General features: G+C 32.6%; 3 protein-coding genes across 6 annotated transcripts; 2 read left to right on the plus strand and 1 right to left on the minus strand.

The window, feature by feature from the left end:
- The first annotated feature begins 4,859 nt into the window (after window positions 1–4,859).
- LOC112711119 (RNA-dependent RNA polymerase 1) lies at window positions 4,860–13,288 on the plus strand. 4 transcript variants are annotated; one of them, XM_025763686.3, is made up of 6 exons: window positions 4,868–4,997; window positions 5,274–5,329; window positions 7,385–7,926; window positions 8,708–10,578; window positions 11,443–11,593; window positions 12,297–13,288. In XM_025763686.3, exons 3-6 carry the CDS (start codon window positions 7,411–7,413, stop codon window positions 13,107–13,109), a joined length of 3,351 nt encoding a protein of 1,116 aa, XP_025619471.1. In that variant the 5' UTR covers window positions 4,868–4,997; window positions 5,274–5,329; window positions 7,385–7,410; the 3' UTR covers window positions 13,110–13,288. The 4 variants fall into 4 exon arrangements, with proteins under 4 accessions (XP_025619472.1, XP_025619471.1, XP_025619470.1 ...); XM_025763687.3 differs by lacking the exon at window positions 5,274–5,329 and having other exon boundaries at window positions 4,860–4,997; XM_025763685.3 differs by lacking the exon at window positions 4,868–4,997 and having other exon boundaries at window positions 5,026–5,329.
- A 1,330-nt stretch (window positions 13,289–14,618) lies between these two features.
- Window positions 14,619–15,559, plus strand: LOC112711121 (22.0 kDa class IV heat shock protein). Its single transcript, XM_025763690.3, has one exon. The coding sequence runs from the start codon at window positions 14,740–14,742 to the stop codon at window positions 15,343–15,345; it is 606 nt and encodes a 201-aa protein (XP_025619475.1). The 5' UTR covers window positions 14,619–14,739; the 3' UTR covers window positions 15,346–15,559.
- Window positions 15,560–17,261: 1,702 nt separating this feature from the next.
- LOC112711122 (uncharacterized) lies at window positions 17,262–19,351 on the minus strand. Its single transcript, XM_025763692.3, has 3 exons — window positions 19,173–19,351; window positions 18,709–18,842; window positions 17,262–18,615 (listed from the first exon to the last, which is right to left on the minus strand). The coding sequence occupies exons 2-3, from the start codon at window positions 18,836–18,838 to the stop codon at window positions 17,477–17,479; spliced, it is 1,269 nt and encodes a 422-aa protein (XP_025619477.2). The 5' UTR covers window positions 18,839–18,842; window positions 19,173–19,351; the 3' UTR covers window positions 17,262–17,476.
- Window positions 19,352–23,810: the final 4,459 nt, after the last annotated feature.

Raw genomic sequence — 23,810 nt, forward strand, 5'->3', positions numbered from 1 at the left:
TTTGACCAAGCAATTGCATTCATGTAGATAGTTGCATATAGGTAGATTGCATTTAGTTAGTTCCATTGAATAAAAGCCATACCCTTTGCTTCATTCTTAGTTTAAGCATGAGGACATGCTTGGTTTAAGTATGGGGAGGTTGATAAACCCCGTTTTGACGGTTTATCTTGTATTGATTTTAAGAGATTTTATCACCTTTTACCCACATTTATCCATTGAATTAGCATAGTTTTGTGATTGTCTCCTTATTTGTGCTTATATGTGAAAACATGCTTTTTAGGACTTAAAATAGCTAAATCTAATTCTCCTTGATTCCATTAGATGCCTTGATATGTTTGTTAGTGATTTCAGATTGAAAAGGCTAGGAATGGATCAAAGGAGTGAAGAGGGAAAGCATGCAAAGTGGAGAAATCATGAAAAGTCAAAGAAGTTGAACTCGCCCATGGACGCGCACGTGCACCTGGCACTTGCGCGCACCTTGCGAATCACCCCATGGACGCGTACGCGTGCTGTGCGTGTACGGGTCGGTGCTGGTTTATGATTTTTTAATGAAAACGTGACCAACAAATTCTTAAAGGGTTGTGGGGCCCAATTCCAACCAACTTTGGCGCCTAAACTGCTATTTAAAGCCAAGGATTGAAGAGCAAAGGGACTTTAGTTCATTTTCACTCATTAGGATTAGTTTAGAGGTAGTTTCTAGAGAGAGAAGCTCTCTCTTCTCTCTAGAATTAGGATTAGGATTAGGTTTAGTTCTTAGATCTAGGTTTCCATTCATTCATTCTTCTACTTCTACTCTTCAATTCATTGTAGTTACATTCATTCTTCTTCCATTCTTTTGTTGTAATTTCCTTTGTGTTATTCTTATGTTTTGTTGTAGATCTACTATTGTTCCTTCCATTTTCTTTCAATTCAATAAGAGGTAATTCATGTAGATCTTGTTTCCTTTAATTGTTGTTGTTAATTCTTTACGTTTGATTGTTGTTAGAATTAATTCTTGTTGTTGATTTACTATGCTTTTCTTTTGTACCTTCCAAGTGTTTGATAAAATGCTTGGTTGGATTTTAGAGTAGGGTTTTATGTTCTTGGTTTGGAAAGGTAACTTAGGAACTCTTGAGTTGCTAATGTCCAAGTAATTGATGATTGGGATCCATTGACTCTAGTTCTCACTAATTGAATTAGTGGAGAGTTAGGACTTATGGACTAGGATTGATATAGCTCATTTGACTTTCCTTTACTACTTGTTAGAGGATAATTTAATGAGATTAATCCTTGCCAATTCTCATATTGTGGTTAGTGATTAGGATAGAGATCCTTGACCACCAACCCTTGCCAAGACCTTTTAATACGTTAAAGAATGCTCTGATGAATGCTCCTATTTTAGCTTTACCAGATTTTTCTAAACCATTTGTCCTGGAAACAGACGCGTCAGGTTCCAGTTTTGGAGCTATTTTGAGTTAGGATAACTATCCGATTGTATACTTCTCGAAGAAACTTTCATTAACTATGTAGAAACAATCCACCTATGCTAGAGAAATGTAGGTGATACTCACAGCAGTTTCAAAATTTTGACATTATTTACTTGGTCATCGTTTTGTCATCTGAATGGATCATTGAAGCCTGAGAGAAATGTAGGACCAAGTGATCTAAACCCTGGAGCAGCAAGCTTGGCTTCCGAAGTTGCTTGGGTATGACTTTACCATTGAATACAAAAAGCACAAAGACAATCATGGGGCAGATGGGTTGTCTCGTGCCTTTATGACATTGTCCACCATGGAATCCTCTTTTGTATTACAGCTTAAGGCTTCTCTCCGATCATTTACACCAGCTTCTAAGTTTTCGGCGGCTGAGTTGGAGTTTGACAGATTGCACAAACAAGATGGACTGTGGTATTGGGATGGCAGGCTGGTGGTGCCAAAGGATCCATTCCTCATCCCAACTATTTTAACTGAATTCCATGATTCTAAAGTGGCGGTCATGCTAGATTTCAGAAGACTCTAGTGAGGGTCTCAGCTCAATTTTTTTGGAGGCATATGCGTGCGGCTGTTAAAGAGTATATGGCTAGGTGCCAAGTGTGTCAACAGGCCAAGTACCTAACACAGGCTCTAATGGGGTTACTGGTTTCGCTGCCAATTCCCTCTACATTTTGGCAAGATATCGCTATGAATTTTGTCACGGGGCTTTCTAAAGTACAAGGATATTCGGTGATAATGGTGGTGGTGGACCGTTTATCTAAATTTGCTCATTTTGTACTTCTGCTGACAAATTACATTGCAGAAAAAGTGGCTGATGTTTTTATTGATCGGATTGTGAGTTTACATGGTCCTACAAGCTCAATTGTGTCTGACCATGATAAAGTCTTTACTGGTAGATTTTGGGAGCATTTTTGTGTTAGACAAGAAATCACACTGACTCGTAGTACAGTCTTCCAGCCAGAGACTGATGGCCAATTTGAGGTGTTAAATCGTTGCTTGGAATGTATCTCCGGTGCTTTACCCAACATAACCCCATAAGACTGGCTTTCTCTGCTTCCTTGGGATGCATTTAGTTACAATACGTCTTGGCATTCCTCAATCGGCATGTCCCCTTATAAGGCTCTTTTTGGTCATGATCCCCTTGCTATTCTCCGATACACTCCCAATTCTAATGACCCTCAAACCCAGCAGGATTCGCTACAGCAAAGAGATATTATTCTGGCAGAGCTCAAATTGAACCTGGAGCGGGTCCGAAATAGAATGAAAGCCAAAGCGGATCTGAAACAAAGGGACCTCGAGTTTTAAATTAGAGAATTCATATTTGTTAAATTACAACCCTATCAATAGTAGTCCCTTGCTCTACGAGCGAATTAAAAATTGTCTATAAAGTATTTTGGACCCTCAAGGTGCTAGCACGTTGGGGAAGGTGGCTTATAAGTTAGATCTCCTGCCTCATGGCCGGATTCATCAAATATTTCACATCTTCCTTCTCAAGAAGTGTGTGGGACATCCTGTTGCTGCTACTTTTCCTTCTCCTTAGCTTACGGATGGCAATCTTGTGATACTAGAGTCTCAGCAAGTGTTAGGTCATCACATGATCAAAAAAGACAATAGATGGCCGGAGGAGGTTTTAATTCAATGGCACTCATTGGCAGCAGAAGAAGCCACTTGGAAACTATATGAGCAAATGAAGCAGCAATTTGCTTTCTTTGACCTTGAGGGCAAGGTCCTTTTTAAAGGTGGGGTGATGACAATAAGGATAGTAACATGCTGCACGCAAATGGAGCAACACACGCAGAGCACAATGAGGATCGTAACAAGAATGACCAACAAATGCAACTAACAGAATTGGTGCTTATTAAGCGGGCGTGACATTGGCAAGAGGGACGAGTGTGAATTGTGAGCCTTCCTTTCTGAATCTCTCTTTAAATTCTCTTCATGTGATTCTCTTTCTGTTTCTCATTCTTTCTTCTACTTTGTGACTTTGGACAAGTTGAGCCAGGCTACTATTACACATTCCTATTTCTCTCAGCCCCAATATTATACTCCTAACTCTCATATGTACTCCCATGAATTTCATTTGTGATTTTTCTATACTTACATATTCATATCAGTGGTTTTGTTCAATTTGAGTAAGCAGTCGTATCAATAATACAAAATTAATCTAATAATATCACACAATAATATTTAGGAGACAATAATTTTATTAAATATAGTACTCTTTTAATTATTAAATATTCATTCAATGTTTATAATTATATTTAAAAATATTTTGATAATTAATTTTTCAATACTCATAAATAATCAATATAATAAGACGAGTATATTTAATTAATAATTTAATTTAATTCAATAAAAACAAATATACCTATTTGTTATTTATCAAAAAGATTTATTTTTCTATAAAAAAATTAATTTTTAATTTATTTATTATTTATTATTAAAATAAAAATTTAAAATTTTTATTTATAAATATATAAATACCTTTAAAACCTAAATACCTACAAATTCCTTTTTTCTTCTCTGCTTTCTAATTTTGCCAGGCTCAAATTTTGCTCTAAAAATGTTCAATTTCAATGGATATAATTTCTCAACTACAAGAATAAGTTAAACAAATAATGCCATTTTTTAAAAATTAATTTTATAATACTCATAAATAACTAGCACAATAATATAAATATATTTGTTTTTATTGAATTAAATTAAATTATTAATTTAAATTATAAATTATGTTATTTGAATTATAATTTATTAAAAAATATTTTTATAATTTTAAAATTTAAAATAATTTGAATTAAATTGAATGAAATAAAAAAAATTAAAATCAAACAAACATAACATCAATTCAATTACACACATCTGGGTGATTGAAATCCAATTAGTACTTTGTGCCTATTTTTGCTACTGAGATCCTTTATGAATGTTGCACGTATTTCGATACTCATACCCATTTAACTCTTGTGATATAGATGGGTTTCAAAGTGATTTTTAAATATGCAGTTGAACTTTAATGTTATCCTTAGACTTAAAATTGTTGTAAATTTATCTCTCAATTTAACAATCGTTGGTCTCTGAGATATTTTTTAGTGACAAAACGATAATGTAATTGGACAAAAATTACATTAAAAGCCACGCTAGTAAAACGTCGCAGTTTTATTTTTAATGTCTAAATAAAACATATACCAACATCTTTTAAGATATTTGAAGGAGTTTTATTTGAACGCCAAAAATAAAATAATGACATTTTATCAGTCCAGTAAAACTTTTAACGTGGCCTCCATCTAACTATTATCTCGTTACCAAAAAATATTTCAGAATAAATCATTGTTAAATTAAAAGACAAATTTAAAATAATTTTAAATTTAGAGACGATACTCAGGCTCTACTGCAAACTTAGGACCCAATTTAAATATTTACTCAAAAAAAAAAATCCCTTCCTTAGCCGAGTCAAAAAATCATAATATATCGGAATTTGGAACGCAAACTTTTCGTGTTGACTTGGCATTGACGAGTGAGGATCCTTGGGTCAGTCTCTCTGATACTTTACTCTCTTGTCTCTTCTCTTTCTTTGTGCCTGATCATGATCATGCTCTTCAATCGTATCCTCATGCTCATTTTCACTATAACTTCTGCATTGCTTTACTCTTCTTCCAACATTGATTGGTTTTGTTGTTACTCTTTGGTCGTTGGACTTTGATGCATTGTAGAATATAAGTGCCATCTTTGGTTGCTGTAACTGTAAGGAAGAGTCTTTTTATTTTTTCGGTCCATAACTCGTGGTGTTCCAATTTCTTTAAGCAGGAAATGCTCAATTTTTTACCTCAAATTCACGCAAGTTCATCACTATTTGGTTAGAGGTTCGGTTTTCTGTTATTTTGTTCCATATTTATGACCAAGTTATCCTTTTTTTTTACTAAGGAAAGCTCGAAGTCGTTACGAGTTAACCAAAATGATTTTGCAGCCATTTTTGGGGTTCCTTAGTGTGAATTCCTTGACAGTTAATTTTTATTATTTTATTTTATTTTTAATCTTATGTTGGGCAGAAAAAACTTTTAACACTTTTTTTTTAAATCAAATTCCTTGGTGCAAATTGCTGTTTATTCATATCGTAAACGAAAACAAAGGCTCTAGATTCTAGTAATGTGCTTATTTTGAGAAATCAGGTCGCACAATGGATGCAAATGCTTCTGATTTTGGGAAAAAATAATTGATTTTAGTATTTTACAACTTACTTTTTTAATACAGTTGAGAATAGCTGAGGACAAATTTTATTTAGAAGGTTTTCTGCTTAACTTTTTGAACAAACGCTAAATATTTTTATACCATTTTGATTGTTTCATAAAATCTATACAAAAATGTGGAAAGTAATTTTTTCAGTAAACAAGATGATTTTTTGTCTAAAAACCAAAAGCATGCATCCTAATTTCATAGATATCTCGAAGCCATTTAAGCCATGTTCATGTCTGTTTCTTCAATAATTTTAATCAAGACAATTATTTATTTATGTTATTTGCATTTATTCATGAGCCAGTGAGTTTTTTACAACTTTTTCTATATAAAAAAGGTTGTTCTTGAGCTTCAGCTGTATTTTCTTTTTATTTTATTTATTCACCCTTCAATTTTGATATTTATTCATTTGCACTTATTGACTGCCCATTGGATCTTAAGAGAGTCATGATTTTGTATTGTGCACTTGAATATTTTCTGAAATTTTAGGATCTGGCTTACTTGTTACATTCAAAGGTAGACATTATTTTTATTTTCTTCTTCTCTTTTCAGTTGCATTTGTTTCAGTGCACATGTTACATATTTTGACAACAGTATACTATATTTTGGTAAATATCCTCTATCCCGCTTACATAACCACTTGGTGGAATATCCATCTCGAGTGCTGAGCAATTTAAAGAGCTTATGTTTTTCTTGTGTTGGCTGAACATAATGCATGTTTGAAACTTTTGACATTTTGTTAACATGATCTTAACTCCATTAACAATTCAACCCATTTAGAATAAGTTTGGATAGTATCACTAGTTCCAGAAATCATTGACATTTTCTGCAGGGTGCACTCATTGAAATTGTTGAAACTTTTTGATAGATTGTGCTGTGCAAACTAGATACTTATCCATATTCTTAACAGCTGATAATGAATTAGTTAGGAAAGTTGTTTTATATTATTATATTCATTGATGTAACTTCTGATTTGTTAAAAAAATATTGCCTTGTTAATAAATGTTACATTACAATACTTATATTTTAAATTTTAACTTTACAGTCTTAAGAGATGTATGTATTTTCAGAAGATGTCAATGATATCTATTGTTACTGTGACACCTGAGAAAGGTTATGTAATATGAATATACTTGGAATGTTTTGGTTTGGCTATGCAGAAAGTTTCTGAACCTTTAATGTTCCCTTTTTTTTAACTATATTTACATTGTGGACTGCAATGAGAGCTGAATCTGTGAAATGCATTTTGAATCTCATCCATTAGGTTAAACCTAAGCTTGCAGCCTGAACTGATGTTCGGTTATTCAGATAAATTTCATCATTAAAAGTGTGGGAAGTTCTTGCAAACATGGCTGTCTTATAACTAATTTGTGTATATGATCAGTTAGTTTATGTTAAGAAGGGTTTGTTTTACATGTAACACACCCATTTGTCAAAAGCAGCGAAAGTTTTCCCTTGAAAACAAATTGGCTTGGAAGGTGCATTCTAGTGTCTGGATCAATTGTCATCTATCCATGTTTACCAGAACAATGTGAATAAACATTCAATGCATTTGATACCGTAATATTTTGGACGACAAATTTAAATTAACTGTTTAAATAGAAGATCTAGCATCATATTAGTGTTGCCTTTCGTTACTGCTTTTTAATTGTTTTACTTGTTTATTTTGTTCTCCTCCTATTCAGGAAAGGCAAAAGAGTGGTTATGAAGGATGGGTAAAACAATTGAGTTGTATGGATTCCCATATTATGTTACTGTGGACGTTGTAAAGACATACGTGGAACAAATTACCGGTGAAGGAACTGTATTAGCTGTTAAGATAAGGCAAGGCAAAGGTAAGGTTCCAAGGGCATTTGCGATTATTCAATTTACCTCTGCAAGCAATGCTTCACACATACTGTCTAAAGCTACAAAAAAGTTGTGGTTTGGCAACTCCTATCTGAAGGCTCGGGAAATGATAAAAGATATTGTGCCAAAGCCAAGATCTTCTCAGCATTGTTTGAATAATGTGAAGCTTTATTTCGGCTGTCAGCTCTCCAAGGAAAGATTCTCTGTGTTATGGAGAAATATGGATGTCCGTTTATGTTTCGGGTATGGAATGAGAAAGTTTCATTTCTTTCTTTCCCATAACAATTCAGAATATAAACTTGAGCTTTATTATGAGAATATTTGGAAGATTGAGCGGCATCAACCCAGAGGTGAAACTGCTAATTATCTCCTGATTCAGGTTCTTAAATCTAAACCTTATCATTATTGGTTTTAATCTATTCTTCAGATTTAAGTAACACTTTTATTATAGTGGAAAATGAATTCCAACAGAAAAGTTTAACTTCCAACAGGAGTTACCTGCTGTAGTCGCTCTCCTACCCATGGACCATAATAAATACATTGCTCGAGTTTGAATTGGGGTATTTCCTTTTGTTGAACCTTGGTTCTAGACTTGAGCAAGTTTCCTTAGCACTGGATTTTCTTTAACTGAAGGAAAATAGTTCTATCAAAGTCACAAGAGACCTGACAACAATGCTGTGATGTTTCTGTAGAAGTTAATAGGTTGGATACCTTGTTCACTGAAAATTCAAATGAAGTGAACCTGAACTGATAAGTCAAACTATATTTAAAAAAAAAAAAAGGTATAAACCAGCTTTCTTGCAAGAAAGCAACTAAATATAATGATACAGGGAGTAGCCTTTAGTAATCCTTTTGACAATGCTCATTAACTATTTTCCTTATCATTTCATCTATTACTAGGTGTAAACCCTCGACCATCCACAACAATGTGCATATGGTTTAAATTTGATCTCAAGCGTGTTATTACTTATTGGAACTTTTTTCTTTTTTAATGTATTTCAGAATTTACCATGTCGATATGACTTGGAAAGCCAAAATAATTTTCTTGATTTTCAGTCTTTTATCGTTTCGTGGGATGTTTTTACCTTGTAATTGCTGTTGCTATGGATGCTCTATACATGACTTATGACGAACATCTTTAATTTTTCTTCAAATGCCAGTTACTTGGTGCTCCCCGTATTTTTGAGAAAGAAGAATCTACTTCAGGAGATATATATGATCATCCGTTATTCAACTTTTATAAAGATGTTCCTGATGACCAATGGATTCGAGCAACAGATTTCACACCTTGCAGCAGTATTGGGCAGTCATCTGCCTTAGTTATAGAGCTTCCATATGACCAACAGTTTCCAGATTTCAGGGAAAACTTTGGTTATTATGAGGAAAGTGAGAGGCAATTCACTTTAGTGACAGGGGTTCCTTTTTCTAGCAATCTGGACCTTGTTCCCATTGTTACTCCTCCACAAGGCATTCAAATACCATATGACATCTTGTTCAAAGTTAATTCACTGGTTCAGCATGGGAGTCTCGCTGGTCCATCACTTGATGATGGCTTTTACCGTTTAGTTGATCCATACAGAATGAAGCTTGAATTTATAGAACATGCTTTAGAAAAAATGTTCTATTCAAAGGAGTTCTGTTATGAACCCATAAAGTGGCTGAGTGATCAGTACAGAAGGTACATTTCTGGCAATGCATTAGGGAACCCTCCTCGATCACCTGCGATATCCTTGGATACTGGTTTGGTCTATGTAAAGAGGGTTCAGATTACACCTTGCAAAGTGTATTTTTGTGGGCCAGAGATTAATGTCTCAAATCGTGTTCTCCGCCATTTCCATCAGGATCTTGACAACTTCCTACGTGTTTCATTTGTTGATGAAGAGCTAGAAAAACTGTATTCTACTGATTTGTCGCCACGTACTTCTGTGAACAGGAAGACTAAAATATACACAAGACTTCTTTCCATCCTTAGAGATGGCATAACTATTGGTGACAAGAAGTTTGAATTTCTAGCTTTCTCATCAAGTCAGTTGCGGGAAAATTCTCTTTGGATGTTTGCTCCTACAGCAACTGGATGTACTGCTGCATATATCAGGGAATGGATGGGAGATTTTCGTAATATTAGAAATGTGGCCAAATATGCTGCTAGGCTGGGGCAATCTTTTGGTTCATCTACTGAAACACTAACTGTTAAGAAGCATGAAATTGAAGTTATTCCTGATGTAGAGTTTAATGGCTATGTCTTTTCTGATGGAATTGGGAAGATATCTCTTGAATTTGCCAAGAAGGTTGCTAAAAAATGTGGTTACAGTTCCACTCCATCTGCCTTTCAGATCCGATATGGCGGGTACAAAGGAGTTGTGGCTGTTGACCCAACATCGACAACAAAGCTATCACTGAGGAAGAGTATGCGGAAGTATGATTCAGATAACTCAAAGTTGGATGTTTTGGCATGTAGTAAATTTCAGCCTTGTTATCTAAATCGTCAGTTGATTTCTCTCTTATCCACTCTTGGCGTCAAGGATGAAGCTTTCGAGAAAAAACAGAAAGAGGCTGTTGATCAACTGAACACTATACTAACAGATTCATTAAAGGCGCATGAGGCTCTGGACATGATGTACACTGGGGAAATCAGTAATGTTCTGAAGGAGATGCTCAGCTGTGGCTACAAGCCGAATGTAGAACCGTTTCTATCAATGATGCTGCAAACATTCAGGGCATCAAAGCTTTTGGAATTGCGACTCAAGACGAGGATTCTGATTCCAAAAGGACGAGCAATGATGGGTTGTCTGGATGAAACTGGAAGCCTAGAATACGGTCAGGTGTTTGTTCATTTCTCTGACAATAGGCATGGGAGTCTTTCTGGTAGTTCTTCATATGATCCTGCAAAATCTTACATAGTCAATGGTAAGGTAGTAGTGGCAAAAAATCCCTGTTTGCACCCGGGAGATGTGCGTGTTTTAAAGGCTGTGAATGTGCCAGCCTTGCATCACATGTTAGATTGTGTTGTTTTCCCACGAAAGGGACGCAGGTACTTATATTTCTTAATATCTCAATTATTATTTATGGTAAACACTATCTCAGAAGATACTGTCTCACGTATATGTTAAGCGCAGTCCACATCTTAGTCACTAAAATTTACATAAAACAAGTTTGGGGAAATAATTAATACCTACTTGGCCTTTACCATTATGTATAGGCAGCTGCACTATGAACTGCTAGTTTTACGTGTTGAAAATTGTCCTTGCTTCTGTTACTTTTAAGATGTATAGCTGTAACTTTTTTTTTTTTTTTCTTTTTTTATGGTTGTTTTTTAGTTTTTCTTTCAAAAAAACATCAACTATGAACTCCATTCAGTCAAATAGACGTTGCAGTTTTACAGTCAATGGTGGTTTCTTCCACTGCTTTCTAATTATTTTTGATACTCCATTTTTCTCTCCATTAATACTTTAGTTTTCACTTATATACAATATTTAGGTTAGATAATATAAATTTCTTAAAAGATTATTTCTAATGACGACATCATTTAAAATAAAAAATAGAGAGAAAGAATGAAGGAGAAAAAGACCTGCGTGCAATGCAATTTGGGGGTTAAAAGAAAAAAAAAAAAAGTAAATCAGAGTGAGAATGAAAGAGAGAAAAACCTGGAATGCAGTTGCAGCTAATAATATTCTTTTAGGCATCAATATTGTTCTTTATTTCTCTTAGATATGTTCGTCAAATGCTTGTGAGTTTTGAATCATACATTATACATGATCTGAATGGTACATCAAAGTTGATCTTCTTTAAATATGCTTGAGAAGTTATTTCCATTCATAAATGATTTTTTAAACTTTTGCATGTGGCCATCCTCTCAAACTGTCTCTGGGCCTCAATAACTGATTTTTGTTATAAGGCCTCATCCAAATGAGTGTTCTGGAAGTGATTTGGATGGTGATATCTACTTTGTTTCTTGGGACCCTGAATTGATTCCGCCAAGAGTAATTGAACCAATGGACTACACTGCTGGTCCAAGTACGGAACTGGATCATAATGTCATGATTGAGGTATCATTTTAGATATTGTTATCTTTGATATATTTGTTATTATTTTTGTTTTTTGATCTTATGTTGCTATTATGTATAATCTTTAATCATGTTTCAACATTTCTGCTGTTGTTATGGATTATGTTGTCACATCCAACCAAGGTTTCACTTCAATACTGATTATGTTATAACAACTTGAGCCAAGCTATACTTTCTGTCAGAGTATCTCCCTTAAAATAATTTCCCATTTTTCTTTATCTTTTCAAAGTGTAAACACAACTTCACTTAGTCACTTAAATACAATCCACGTCAATTCTATTATCTAAATCCAATACTCGTTCTAAATTAAAATATATGTCGTTTATTTATTTATTTTTTTCTAGTTTCATTTCATAAGTCAGAAGTGTTAAACAATCTCATAAATATTAGTTATGTTCAAAAATACCAAAATCTAGCCTCAAAACACCCAAAATGTCTCTCCTGTTTTAGTCATTCTCTTCTATCGCAAATCACATCTGAAAACAGTGAAACATTTCTCTTTTTTGTCCACGAAGCTTGAACTCTATAACTTAGATATCTCTATTTTCTTTTGTATTTGTTATGAATTTATGATAGACCAAAATACTCAAACAATTTAACTTTTCATATGGTCTTTGAGTTCATCTTAGTCTCTTCTGTACCAATTCACTTTTTATTTCAATTTTCTTTTAATTATTTGGTGCAGGAGATTGAGGAGTATTTTGTAAACTACATAGTTAATGACAGTCTAGGAATAATTGCCAATGCACACACTGTATTTGCTGATCGAGAGCCCTTAAAAGCAATGGCTGAACCATGCCTCAAGCTAGCAAAGTTATTTTCAATAGCGGTCGACTTTCCAAAAACTGGTGTTCCAGCTGTTCTTCCTCGTGAACTTTATGTCACAGATTATCCAGATTTCATGGAGAAGCCTGATAAAAATCCCTATGAGTCGCAGAATATTATAGGAAAGCTTTTCAGGGAAGTGCGAGGAATCGCAACCAGTGCCAGCTCGATCACATCCTTTACCCGGGAAGTGGCTATACGGTCATATGACCCCGACATGGAAGTTGATGGTTTTGAGGATTATGCTGATGATGCTTTCTTTCACAAAACCAACTATGACTACAAATTGGGAAATCTGATGGACTACTACGGGATCAAAACAGAAGCGGAAATCTTGAGCGGGAATATCATGAAAATGTCAAAATCTTTCAGCAAAAGGAGGGATTCAGATGCAATTAATGCAGCTGTGAGGTCTCTAAGGAAAGAGGCTCGAACGTGGTTCAACGATGGCAACGGTGATGATGCCTATGCAAAGGCTTCTGCATGGTATTATGTTACTTATCATCCTGATTACTATGGTCTGTATAATGAAGGCATGAATAGGGACCATTTTCTAAGCTTCCCATGGTGTGTTTACCCTCAACTTGTTCAAATCAAGAAGGAGAAAGCCTGGATTAGAAGATCTTATAATCTATCATTGGAGGATAGTTTCCCGCAGTTGAGTTTAAATTGACAACTCTGCCCTTCTCTTTGTTGACTATGTGTATATTTAACAATTTATGTTGTGAGTAATTTAAGGCTCTGGTTCTGTTTGTTATTTCACTTGCATGCATGTAAATATGATGAAGATGTATATGGATGGGTAAAAACTCTGGCTATGTGTTAATGATATCCTTTGTGTTATTTCCCTTATATGTAAAGTAGTATTAATGCCTGCGAAAAACGAATGTCAATTCCCACATGATGAGTTTTATTAAAAAATAAGTAAAATAAATTTATTCTTGTCTACATTTCCAAACACAATGATCATTATATGAAAGTAGACAAATTGAAAGAGAATAATGAGAGTTTCAACTCTCAACTTTACTTGTATAAAGTAAATTTCTCTATGAATTTTAACATTATTCACTAATATTTAAATATTTCAAACTTCTCTTGACTATAATTCGTTCACTTTTTAAAATTTGCAGTAGAGAAAAGTGTGGAAGTCCGATATAACTGACTGCCTGCATGTGCTGCACTTTTTTTTGTCTCGGCTTTGACACTCCTTCACGGTCATCTCGTTCTTGTTATATAACTTTATATTTTAGTGGATAGCAATTGCAGGTAGTCCATCAGTAACCAAATTGAACTAAAATAGCTATGTTAACATATCTCTCCAATCAATCTTTTCTTTTCTCTCTGAATTATATATAAGTCAAATAAGTCTCTTAAAATTTTATTATAAATCAGAAAGGTCTCTAAAATTATAGAATATATGTCAATTTAGTCTTCTCAAAAGAAGCAGCTAGAAGGTGGAGGATAAAGGTGGAAGACGAATCTCTCCATTAAAAATAGCGTCGTTTGGCATTTTAGTCACGTGTTTAGGAATTAATTTATCTCAATGCAACGCGTGTTGTTTTATCTTATATGTTACATCTACAATTTTCACGTAAGAAAGACAATGTCGTGTTAACTTATTTAACTTGGTTTAGAGATTTATATAGCATATATCTAACAATCTTAAAAATTGAAAATCTAAATATTTTTGGAGACAAATTTGTCGGACCATGAAATTTTTGAAAACTTATTTAAGATATTACTCTTTTTAGTAATTTTTTTTATGATATGTTTAAAATATGACTTTAGGACATATATGAGTAAGATCCTGATAAATAAATTTTTATGTCAGGTTATTTTATTAAAAAAATATAAAAAAATTTAAAAAAAAGATAAAATTATAATATTAATTTTTTATTAGTAAATTTTGTTTGTCTTTAATATAAAAATTTAACACTAAAACTTATTTATTTAAAAATAAATAATTAAAAATTAATTTAATAATTAAAATTTATTAATAATTAAAATATCTTATTAAAAGTTTGGACTTTGGATACTACTAAATTTATTAATAACTAATATTAATACTCCACAGTTGAAAGTAGTATGCAAAAGACAAGAAGGCTCTGGAACATTTAGGAAAACTCTTGCACTCGCTTTTACGTTCCTATACTATCGAATCATAATGGAACATTCTCCATATCTCTACCACCAAATTAGAGCACATCCTTTCACACTATATATAGACACCAGAATTACACTTAACTCATCAGTCATCATCACTGCCAAGTCCGACCAAATTCTGAATTCCAAGCACAACGAAAATGAGGCCACAAAAACTCAAGTTGCTGCTAGCATCATTGGTGTTGCTTATTGTTGCGCAATGTTGTTCCAACACAAAAGCTTCTCTCCTTCCTTTGATAGATCCTCCCACCTCTCTCTTATCTGACCTCTGGCCGGACCCGTTCCGAGTGCTGGAGCAAGTCCCATTCGGGGTAGGCGGCAGGGACGAGCAAGCAGCGATGGCACTGTCGCCGGCGAGAGTGGACTGGAAGGAGACTCCGGAGGGACACGTGATCATGCTGGACGTGCCGGGGCTGAAGAGAGACGAGATCAAGATCGAGGTTGACGAAGGAAGGGTGCTGCGAGTGAGCGGAGAGCGCAAGAGGGAGGAAGAAAGGAAGGGAGATCACTGGCATAGGGTTGAGAGGTCATATGGAAAGTTCTGGAGGCAGTTTCGGATGCCGGAGAATGTTGACTTGGATTCTGTTAAGGCGAAGCTTGACAACGGTGTGCTTACTTTGATTCTTGATAAGTTGTCACCTGATAAGATCAAGGGTCCTAGGGTGGTTACCATTGCTCCTGGGGAGTCTGAGGGTGCGGGTCCCGCCAAACACGACAACAGTGGCGCCAAGCGGCAAGAGCTTTGAATTTAGAGTCTCTTCGCGAGTTGAAGGGCATCATCATCACTATCGTCTTGCGTTTAATTTGTGAATAAGAGTATGTACAATGTAATGTTGCTTGCATTGTGTCTCCATGGATGAAGTTTGAGGTCCTATATATATATGTTGCATATATCCACTAATACACCACTGTTTTATTAATCTGGTGATGAATCGAAAAAGAGGTTTTTTAAATAACTAATTTTTTTTTTTTGTGAATACTATGGTCTCTATTATTTTGTACTTTAAATTACTAAAATAAATAAATAAATAATATTTAATAAATTTTATATGATTTATTTTTTATTTTAAATATTTTATTTTTTATTTTAAAAGAAATGTTAGGCAATTTAAGCACCATAATAAAGATATCATAGAATTTATTTTTTTCTTTTCATGAATAATCAACCAATAAATTATTAAAGAATTTTGTTAGATAATTTATCTAAAATAAAATAAAAATATATTATATTTAAATTATTTATTTAAATTTTAATATTAAAATAATTATTTATATATTTAGTAAATTAAATATTTGATATATTTATTATTATATTATTTAATATTTTTATTGTTTATTTATATTTTTTTATTAGTGAATTGACAAATCTTAAAGGTTAAAAAGAAAAATTCAAAGGAGGATATTTTTTTTCTCTTCAACTTATTTATTTTGGTTGAAATAATACTAAGGAAATTAATTTTTTTCAGTTAATATTAATTTATTATATAAATTATTTTATTTATTTTAAATTTTAATTTATAAATTTTTTATTTTAAATTTTAAATAATAAATAACAAAAAATCTGAAATAATAAATTTTAATTTTAAAATTAATTAATATTAATTCATTATAAGTTAGTTTTTATATTTTTTACTATATAACGAAAATATCAAGCAAATCAACTTAGGCATAGTTTAGTCACCAAAAAAAACTTAGGCATAGTTTGGTCAGAGTTAGGCCATGAGATTGGTTTAAAATGAGAAATTTAAATTTTTTAAATTTTAAATTTTTATTTTAAAAAATAAAATATAATTAAATATTTTTTTATATTTTTTTATTTTATTTATAAAATAAATAGTGAAAAATTATATTTTATTTTTTAAATTAAATAAAATTAGAAAGTTCACCAAAATCCATCCTCAATCGGCTGATCAGATTCTCTTCCGAAGATGTCTCCACAAAGCTCAAAGCATTTTTAGCTTAGGTCACCGACATTTTTAAAAGAATAATGTTATATATTTAAATTTTTTTTAACTAAATTTATTCAAGTTAGTCTAATATAATAAAAATTAATTATGATTAATATTATTTTAGGTTTTATTATTTAATTTGAATAGATTCTGTTTATAAAAAAGCTTAAATACATAACACTATTCTTCTTAAAATTGCAACCAAAAGAAGTCCAATTCAAACTGAGATCTTCAGTGAAATTTTAAAATATGCATGCATCTCTCTCCGAAGATCTGTTGTCTCCATTTTAGATATAAAACATAGGTAGCTAGTGATAAATTAAATTTACCTTGTAGCACAAATTTATCAATGTCTCTATCTATGGATGCTTTTGATTTGTTTCTAGTTTTGAGATGCAGATGTTTTGTACGTCCGGAGATTCAAGACCTTTTTTTACTGACTTTTCATATATCAAAAGCAAATCCTCTAGTCTTGTATTATTATCTGATTCTAGTGGCTTAAATGACTTGGTTTCTTTCTTTTTTTTTTTTTGGTTCTTTTAAAAAGGGGGGGGGGGGGGTTATAACAGTGATTGATTATTAGCACTTGAAACTGGAAAAAGAATTATTTAACTTTACAGCATCTTTAAAATGTTATACGTGTAAATCCCCTGACAAAAATAGTTTTCTTTTAGATACAACCAACGTGACTTCACTTAACAGTAGACCTCTAATTTTCTACAAAAAGTTCTATATACGAATGAATTAGATTACTCAAATTTTTAGTAACAAGAATCCAATATAAATGGCAAAAGAATTAGAAGTGTCTGCTATTCAATAACTAGAATTAGAAACTTCCAACTGGAGTATGCCATATATGCACATAAAATCAAATGATTAAAAATCTATAATCAAAGACTAGATTCTTTACTGTCACCATTAGCTGCTTCTATACTTCTTTATCTGCATTATTTGGAAATTGGAAATCTATTGACATCTTCCCCAAAGATTTTGTTAGCATGTCAGTCATAGTATTAGAGCCTGCAGATGGCATGGTTGCTTGGACTCCACTTGTCCTTTCGTCTGGCTTCTCACAATTGTCTTGATCACAACTTTCAGATTCCCTCAAAAATGTTTCGCCCGTCTCATTTGCTTTCTGGCTATCATTAGTATCCGGATTAAGGGCAGCTAGTTTTGTACTAAGCGCATTTACAGCAATGTCCATAAAATGGTTACGAAGCTCCGCCTGGTAGATGCCTTTTGCAATGCCGCTCTCTTTAGCTTGGGTTATCCCGCTATATTTGAAATCCGGCTCCTTTGAGTTTCGCTCATCACAGCTGGTCAAGCTCATATCCTCCAAGGCACTTCTTATCTTGGAAGGATTAAAGTAACTTCTTTTAGCAACAGGGTGCTCCTCTTGGGAGGCATTTTCCCTCTCTGTTACTTGCTCCTCATTGCGCTTTCGCTTTACTTTCTGATACATCTGTTGAACATCTTTTTCTTGAGTTGCAGAGGAACCCTGACAAGTTTTTCTCAGTAATGTACTGCCATGGAAGTTGCTTACATCATGTGCCTGTGGATTGACAGTGTGCAACCCCCTGGAGCGCCTCCTTGCTGATAAAACCTTCCGTCTATCTAGTTCAACTGCCATAAATTCTTTGTTGCAAACAAAACACAAAAGTCTACAGTTAACTTTAACTCTAGGGTACAGGAATACAAGCTTGCACCTACGGCACATAGTCCAAAATGTACTTGATCTTGATGCAGGTGAATTCTCCTTCTGAATCTTTGCAATTGAAGTGGCAGCCTCGGTAACATTGTGATCACAATTAGCCCCCTCTTCTGATGGTATATATTCACACTCAGTTGCAAGTTTACATGTTTCCACCTTCACCTCCTCATCGAATGCTGGGGCATTAATCTTCTCATCGATCATTGCCCTCTTAGCCTTATCTGACAGCACACTCCATGCTTGCGAAACAAGTTCAAAGGCCCCATCTGCGCCAACAAACTTGTTCCTCTCAGAGTGAATCAGGGAAGCTAAACTCACATACGATTCCCTCATCGTGGCAACATCGTCTTGCGTGCCTACACCAAGCATAGTGTACCAATCAATTTCACCATTTATTTTAATCTTAGCAGCGAGGTATATACCAAATATTTTTATCATCTGCTCAATACCCTCAAGACCAGGAAACAAATTTCGAGCCATACGAGCGAACCTCATTGCAGTATAAACATCACCTGCAGCAAACATTTTCTCAGAAATCTCTTTGGCTCTGATGGCCTTATGCTTATTTGACTCATCCATGTGCCTGCGGAAATATTAAGATATAATCCACACTTCTCTTCTGCACTCAAAAACTACACAGCAGGATCCTCCATTGATAGGGTTATGAAAACAATTTATAAATTTTCATATGAATGCATTCATTCTCTACTGTGATCAATAAAGTGCATTATAATCACTAACCATCAAATGATCGGAAACCCCTTTCTTTCCCAATTGCAACGCTTCAAAAGTTTCCTACCTCTTCTTTCGTTTTCTATAATTCTAAGTTTATAAGTTCTAACTGCTACCTAACAGCATACTGAGAGTCAAATTGAAAAGAAAAATAGAAACTTCGAAGATAATTTGATAATACCTCAAATCTCGATGATGCTGTTGGAGAACTGGTGGAAGAAGGAGAAGAGAAGAAAGATCAAATAATCGGAGAAGAAAGAACTTATTTTTAGGCAAATCCTGCTTTTGCTGACTTGATTCTTTGCTTGTGGAAAAAACCGCAGATTCGGGGAAGTTCGTTCGTTTTGCAATTTTCAAAATTAATTCAAATATGGGAAATTGGCAATACATCTTTTTATTATGTGTTTTTTTTTAATTGTGTTGTCTGGTATAATTTTTTATTATATAATTTTTAAATTTAATTTAAAAAATATGTGACAGAAGATATTAAATAATGAGATTATACTTAATAAAATAATTAAGAAAATTAAAAAATCCATTTCAGGAGAAGATACAATTTGTTACCAAAATTCCTCCTAAGGTGTTTGGATCACTTCTCTTTTTTGGCATTTAGCCAAAGTGCCAAACTTTTACGAAGGAGTAAGTCATTTTTTTTTTTAAATTGTAACATTTTTTAAATATTTAATTTTGAGAATTTAATTTTTAAAATTAAAATTTAGCATATAAAATTCAAAATTTAAAATTTAGTTTAAAATTTAAAATGAAAAAATTAATTGATATTGACATTGAAAAAGTTAGCTTCCTACTAAATTCAAATTTTATTATTCAAATTTCTTCGACAATTCTATATTTTATTTTTTTTCATTTTTTTAAATTTTAAGCAAAACTTTTAATCATGTCATATGTATACAAAAAAATTAGTTATTAAATTAATTGTCTATATAAAATATACATTAAAATAAATTAAATAATATATATATTTATATATAATACATAGTAGTTAATTTGATTGTTGATTTTTTGTGTGTATGTATAACATTACTTTGCTATTTTTCGATGTGAGGATTATAATTTTTTTGTTTTTTAAACTAGAATTATTAAGATGATTCTTTGTATTAAAATAATTCTCTTATTTTAGTCTTTAAATTATATGTAAAAAATAATGTTTATAATTTTATATTAAAAAAAGTACCTAGTCACCAAAAAAATATTTAAAAAGTACACCAAATCTCTTCTAAGCCTAATAGCCAATAGATTTAGCACATTTTTATTTTTATTATTGGATTAATAAGGGTGTTTTTTTGAATTGTGATCTATTATGGTATTTTTTTAAAGAGAAAGTATAGATAAATAATGAAAATATTAAACAATATGAACAATGGATATATCGGATGTTCAATTTACTAGGCGTGCAGATGGTTATTCTAATATTAAGATCTAGGTGAGTAATTTGAAGTGTAATATGTTTTACTTGAATTAGGAGTGTTTGCGGTGGGGTTTGGATCGGGTTTCAGTAAAAAACTCATCTAATCCGAACACTATGTTTACTTGCGGTGCGGTTTGGATTGGATGGTTTTTTTTTAAAAAAAATCCGATCCAATTTCAAGCGGTTTGGATTGGATTGGATTTGCGGTTTTATAAATTAAAAAAATTAAATATATATAACAAGTCTCAACATCAAATTTCAAATAACCAACAATGACATAGCAAGTCTTAACAATATTTTAAAAAACCAATGATAACATAACAATAGGAATAAAATTATAGGTTAGTTAAAATAAATAAATAAATTACATTTTGAATATAAAACATCTATTAAATAATAATAATACATGAAAAATATAAAAATATATAACAAATTAAATATGTTATAAGTATAATTTTAAATATAATAATAAAATAATAATATTATAACACATTGTACGGTTTGGATTGGATTAGATCGGTTGTGAAAAGTAGATCTGAAATCTGATCCGATTTAGCGGTTTGTAAAAAAAAGAAGATCCAATCAAATTTGAATTAGTGCGGTTTTAATCGGTTTTCGGTTTGAATTGGATTAGACGAACGGTTTAATTTGGATCGGTTTGGATTTGAACACCCCTAACTTGAATTGGACTAATTTTAGGATCCGTTGTTTTATGTTGTTAAAAAAAGTCATTGGTTACCTAGCATGATCCTTTTCTAAAATGTGGGATGATTTAATTTAGAGAGTACAAATCGGACCGTCTAATTTTTAACAAGTACACAAATCGGACGGTCCGATTTGTGTACTCTAATTTTTTTTAATTTTTTAAACACAAATCGAAAGATCCGATTTGTGTACCCAAAATTTTTAAAATCTTTTAAACACAAATCGAATCGTTCGATCCGATTTGGGTACCTCCCATCATTTTAAAAAACACAAAAATTTAAAATATTAAAATATCCCACTCATTCTATTTTTATATATAAATTTTTTAGCCTAGATATAGTACGTAACCTTAGTTAATAAGAAAATTTTCATAAACAAAATAAAAATATCTTTCCAAAAACAATTAAACAACATTTAAATCTCAAATTTTTTTTGGAGAAAAATGAATTAAGTCCATCTCGATTACGACCAAATTGGTTGGATTCCAACAACCGATTATGCTTTTTTGTATTTTTTTTTCTTTTTACATTTGTAATATATGTATTATTTTTTTTCTTTTTACATTTGGTTGAATTTAGCATTGCAAGAAACTCGAACAGACTTTTTTTTGTTGCTCTTATTTTAAGGTAAACATTCTTTAAATTTGTTTTGTTTCAAAATTCGTTGTCGTTACTATAGAGTGTTATTTGTTACAGACCATAGCTCCACATTACAAATACTTTGTTTGGCTTGATGAATATGTTAGTTCATATACACATAAAGCTGATGTCAATCAGAATGGAGTGGTTGAAAGTTTGAAAAAGATGGAGGAAAGATTAGAGATACTGGAAGTCATGATGGCAAAGTAGAGAACTGAAAAAAAAAATTTGGAGGCAACACTAAATGCAGGTATTTTAATGAGATATTTTAACTTGATTTGGATGGATTTCATCCCATAAATCTACACTTAAACACCAAAATAGCATACTTTTGTGATTTCTCCCTAATTTGATCCTAAATGTGAAAATATGCGTCTTTGTGCTTAAATTAGTGATTTTAATTCCACTTTTATGTCATTTGATGCCGTGATATGTTTTGTGAGTGATTTTCAGGTCATTTAGGCAAGATTGGCTAGGTAAAAGTGGAAGAAAGCATGTACAAGAAAGAACACATGAAGAAAATAAAGGAGAAGCACTCACTGACGTGTGCGTGCGCACAAGCACCTGTGTGTACGCACAAGACCCTGCACGTGATTTCATTAATGAAATACGTGATCCGCGATTTTGGGGGGCCTTTGGCCCAGTTTTTGAATGCTTTATGCTGAATGGGAAGTGTTATATGAAAGGGAAATGAAGCCATATGAAGGCATTAGGACTTAGACTTTATTTTAATATTTTTCTCCATAGTAGTAGGAATATGAGTAGTATAGATTAGGGAGAGCTCTCTTAAGATTTTTAATTAGGATTCATTGTAGCATTTTATAGCAAACTTTGATTTTGGATTTTGCTCATCTTTTGTAAGTATTCTCAATTTCCTCTTTAATTTCACTACTTTTGCTTTTATGTTCTTATGGTTCAAGTTACTTTGTTTATATATGCAATTTTGGTATCTTGAAGTTTTGATTGATGAATTTAATGTTTTATGCCTTATCTATGCTTGATTGCTTGTTTATAGTTGGTCTTGTGAATATTTTGGTTATAGATTTTATTTTTCTTTGTAATTTCCTATATTTTGGTTTTATGCCCACAAGTTGTTTGTGAAAAGGCCAATTATGAGTTTTGAGTAGATTTTCACACTTTAGCTTGGGATTTGAGTTTCTAGGACACTAGAGTCATGATGTCCAACATTTAGTGGTAATTCTTGGGTAGTTAGTTGACTCTTGTGTCCATTGAAGCTAGCTTTTTACCAATAATTTGGTAAGTTAGCTAGGACTTATGGATCAAGGTCAATTATGCTTCCTTGACTTGCTCCTCGATGATCGGGGTTAACTAAGCGAGATTGACTCATCATAATTAACATAGTTGTGGTTATGGCAATGATAGGATTCCTTGGATCCTCATTCCCAAGTAAAGACTTTTTATGCATTTCTAGCATTTTCACTAGTTTTGACCTTATTTTCCTTTTTCCTTGCATTAATATCAATTTTGATTACTTCTTAATTCATTCATTTCTTGGTTCTTTTAATCTCTCATTTCTTGATTCCAAAACCCCTTTTTGCCCCCTCACAACCAAGAGAGTAACACTTCAATTGCAGTTCTAGGAGAACGACTTGAGATTTCATTACTCTCGGTTTATATGTTTTGAATTTGAAAATATCAAACTTTGATTTGAGCACTACTCGTTTGTTGAGAACTATACCTACAACGAAGTTATTTCTCTTTTACCGAGAATAATTTCTTAGCGGACGGTTTTGCTCTACATCAAGTACTCTCAATTTTGTATTTATATTTGCCTTAGAGGCTTACTTTGAGAGAGATATATTGTATATGTTGGTTTTACTTTCAAAGCTCTGTATGTCTCTATGTAACTACTTGGCCTAAACTCTGCGGCTGAGGCTACTTCTTTATGACTATTATACTCATATATCTATTTATGCTTTCTAATCTTGTATCTATATCCTGTGCCTTAAGTTCGTTACTTCGTGTGAAAGTTTTGCAGTTTTGAAACTCTATTTTTTAGCTTATTTCTTCATCGAGCATCTAGACTTAT

Source organism: Arachis hypogaea, chromosome 9 (genome assembly GCF_003086295.3).
Source record: "Arachis hypogaea cultivar Tifrunner chromosome 9, arahy.Tifrunner.gnm2.J5K5, whole genome shotgun sequence".
Classification (NCBI taxonomy): domain Eukaryota; kingdom Viridiplantae; phylum Streptophyta; class Magnoliopsida; order Fabales; family Fabaceae; genus Arachis; species Arachis hypogaea.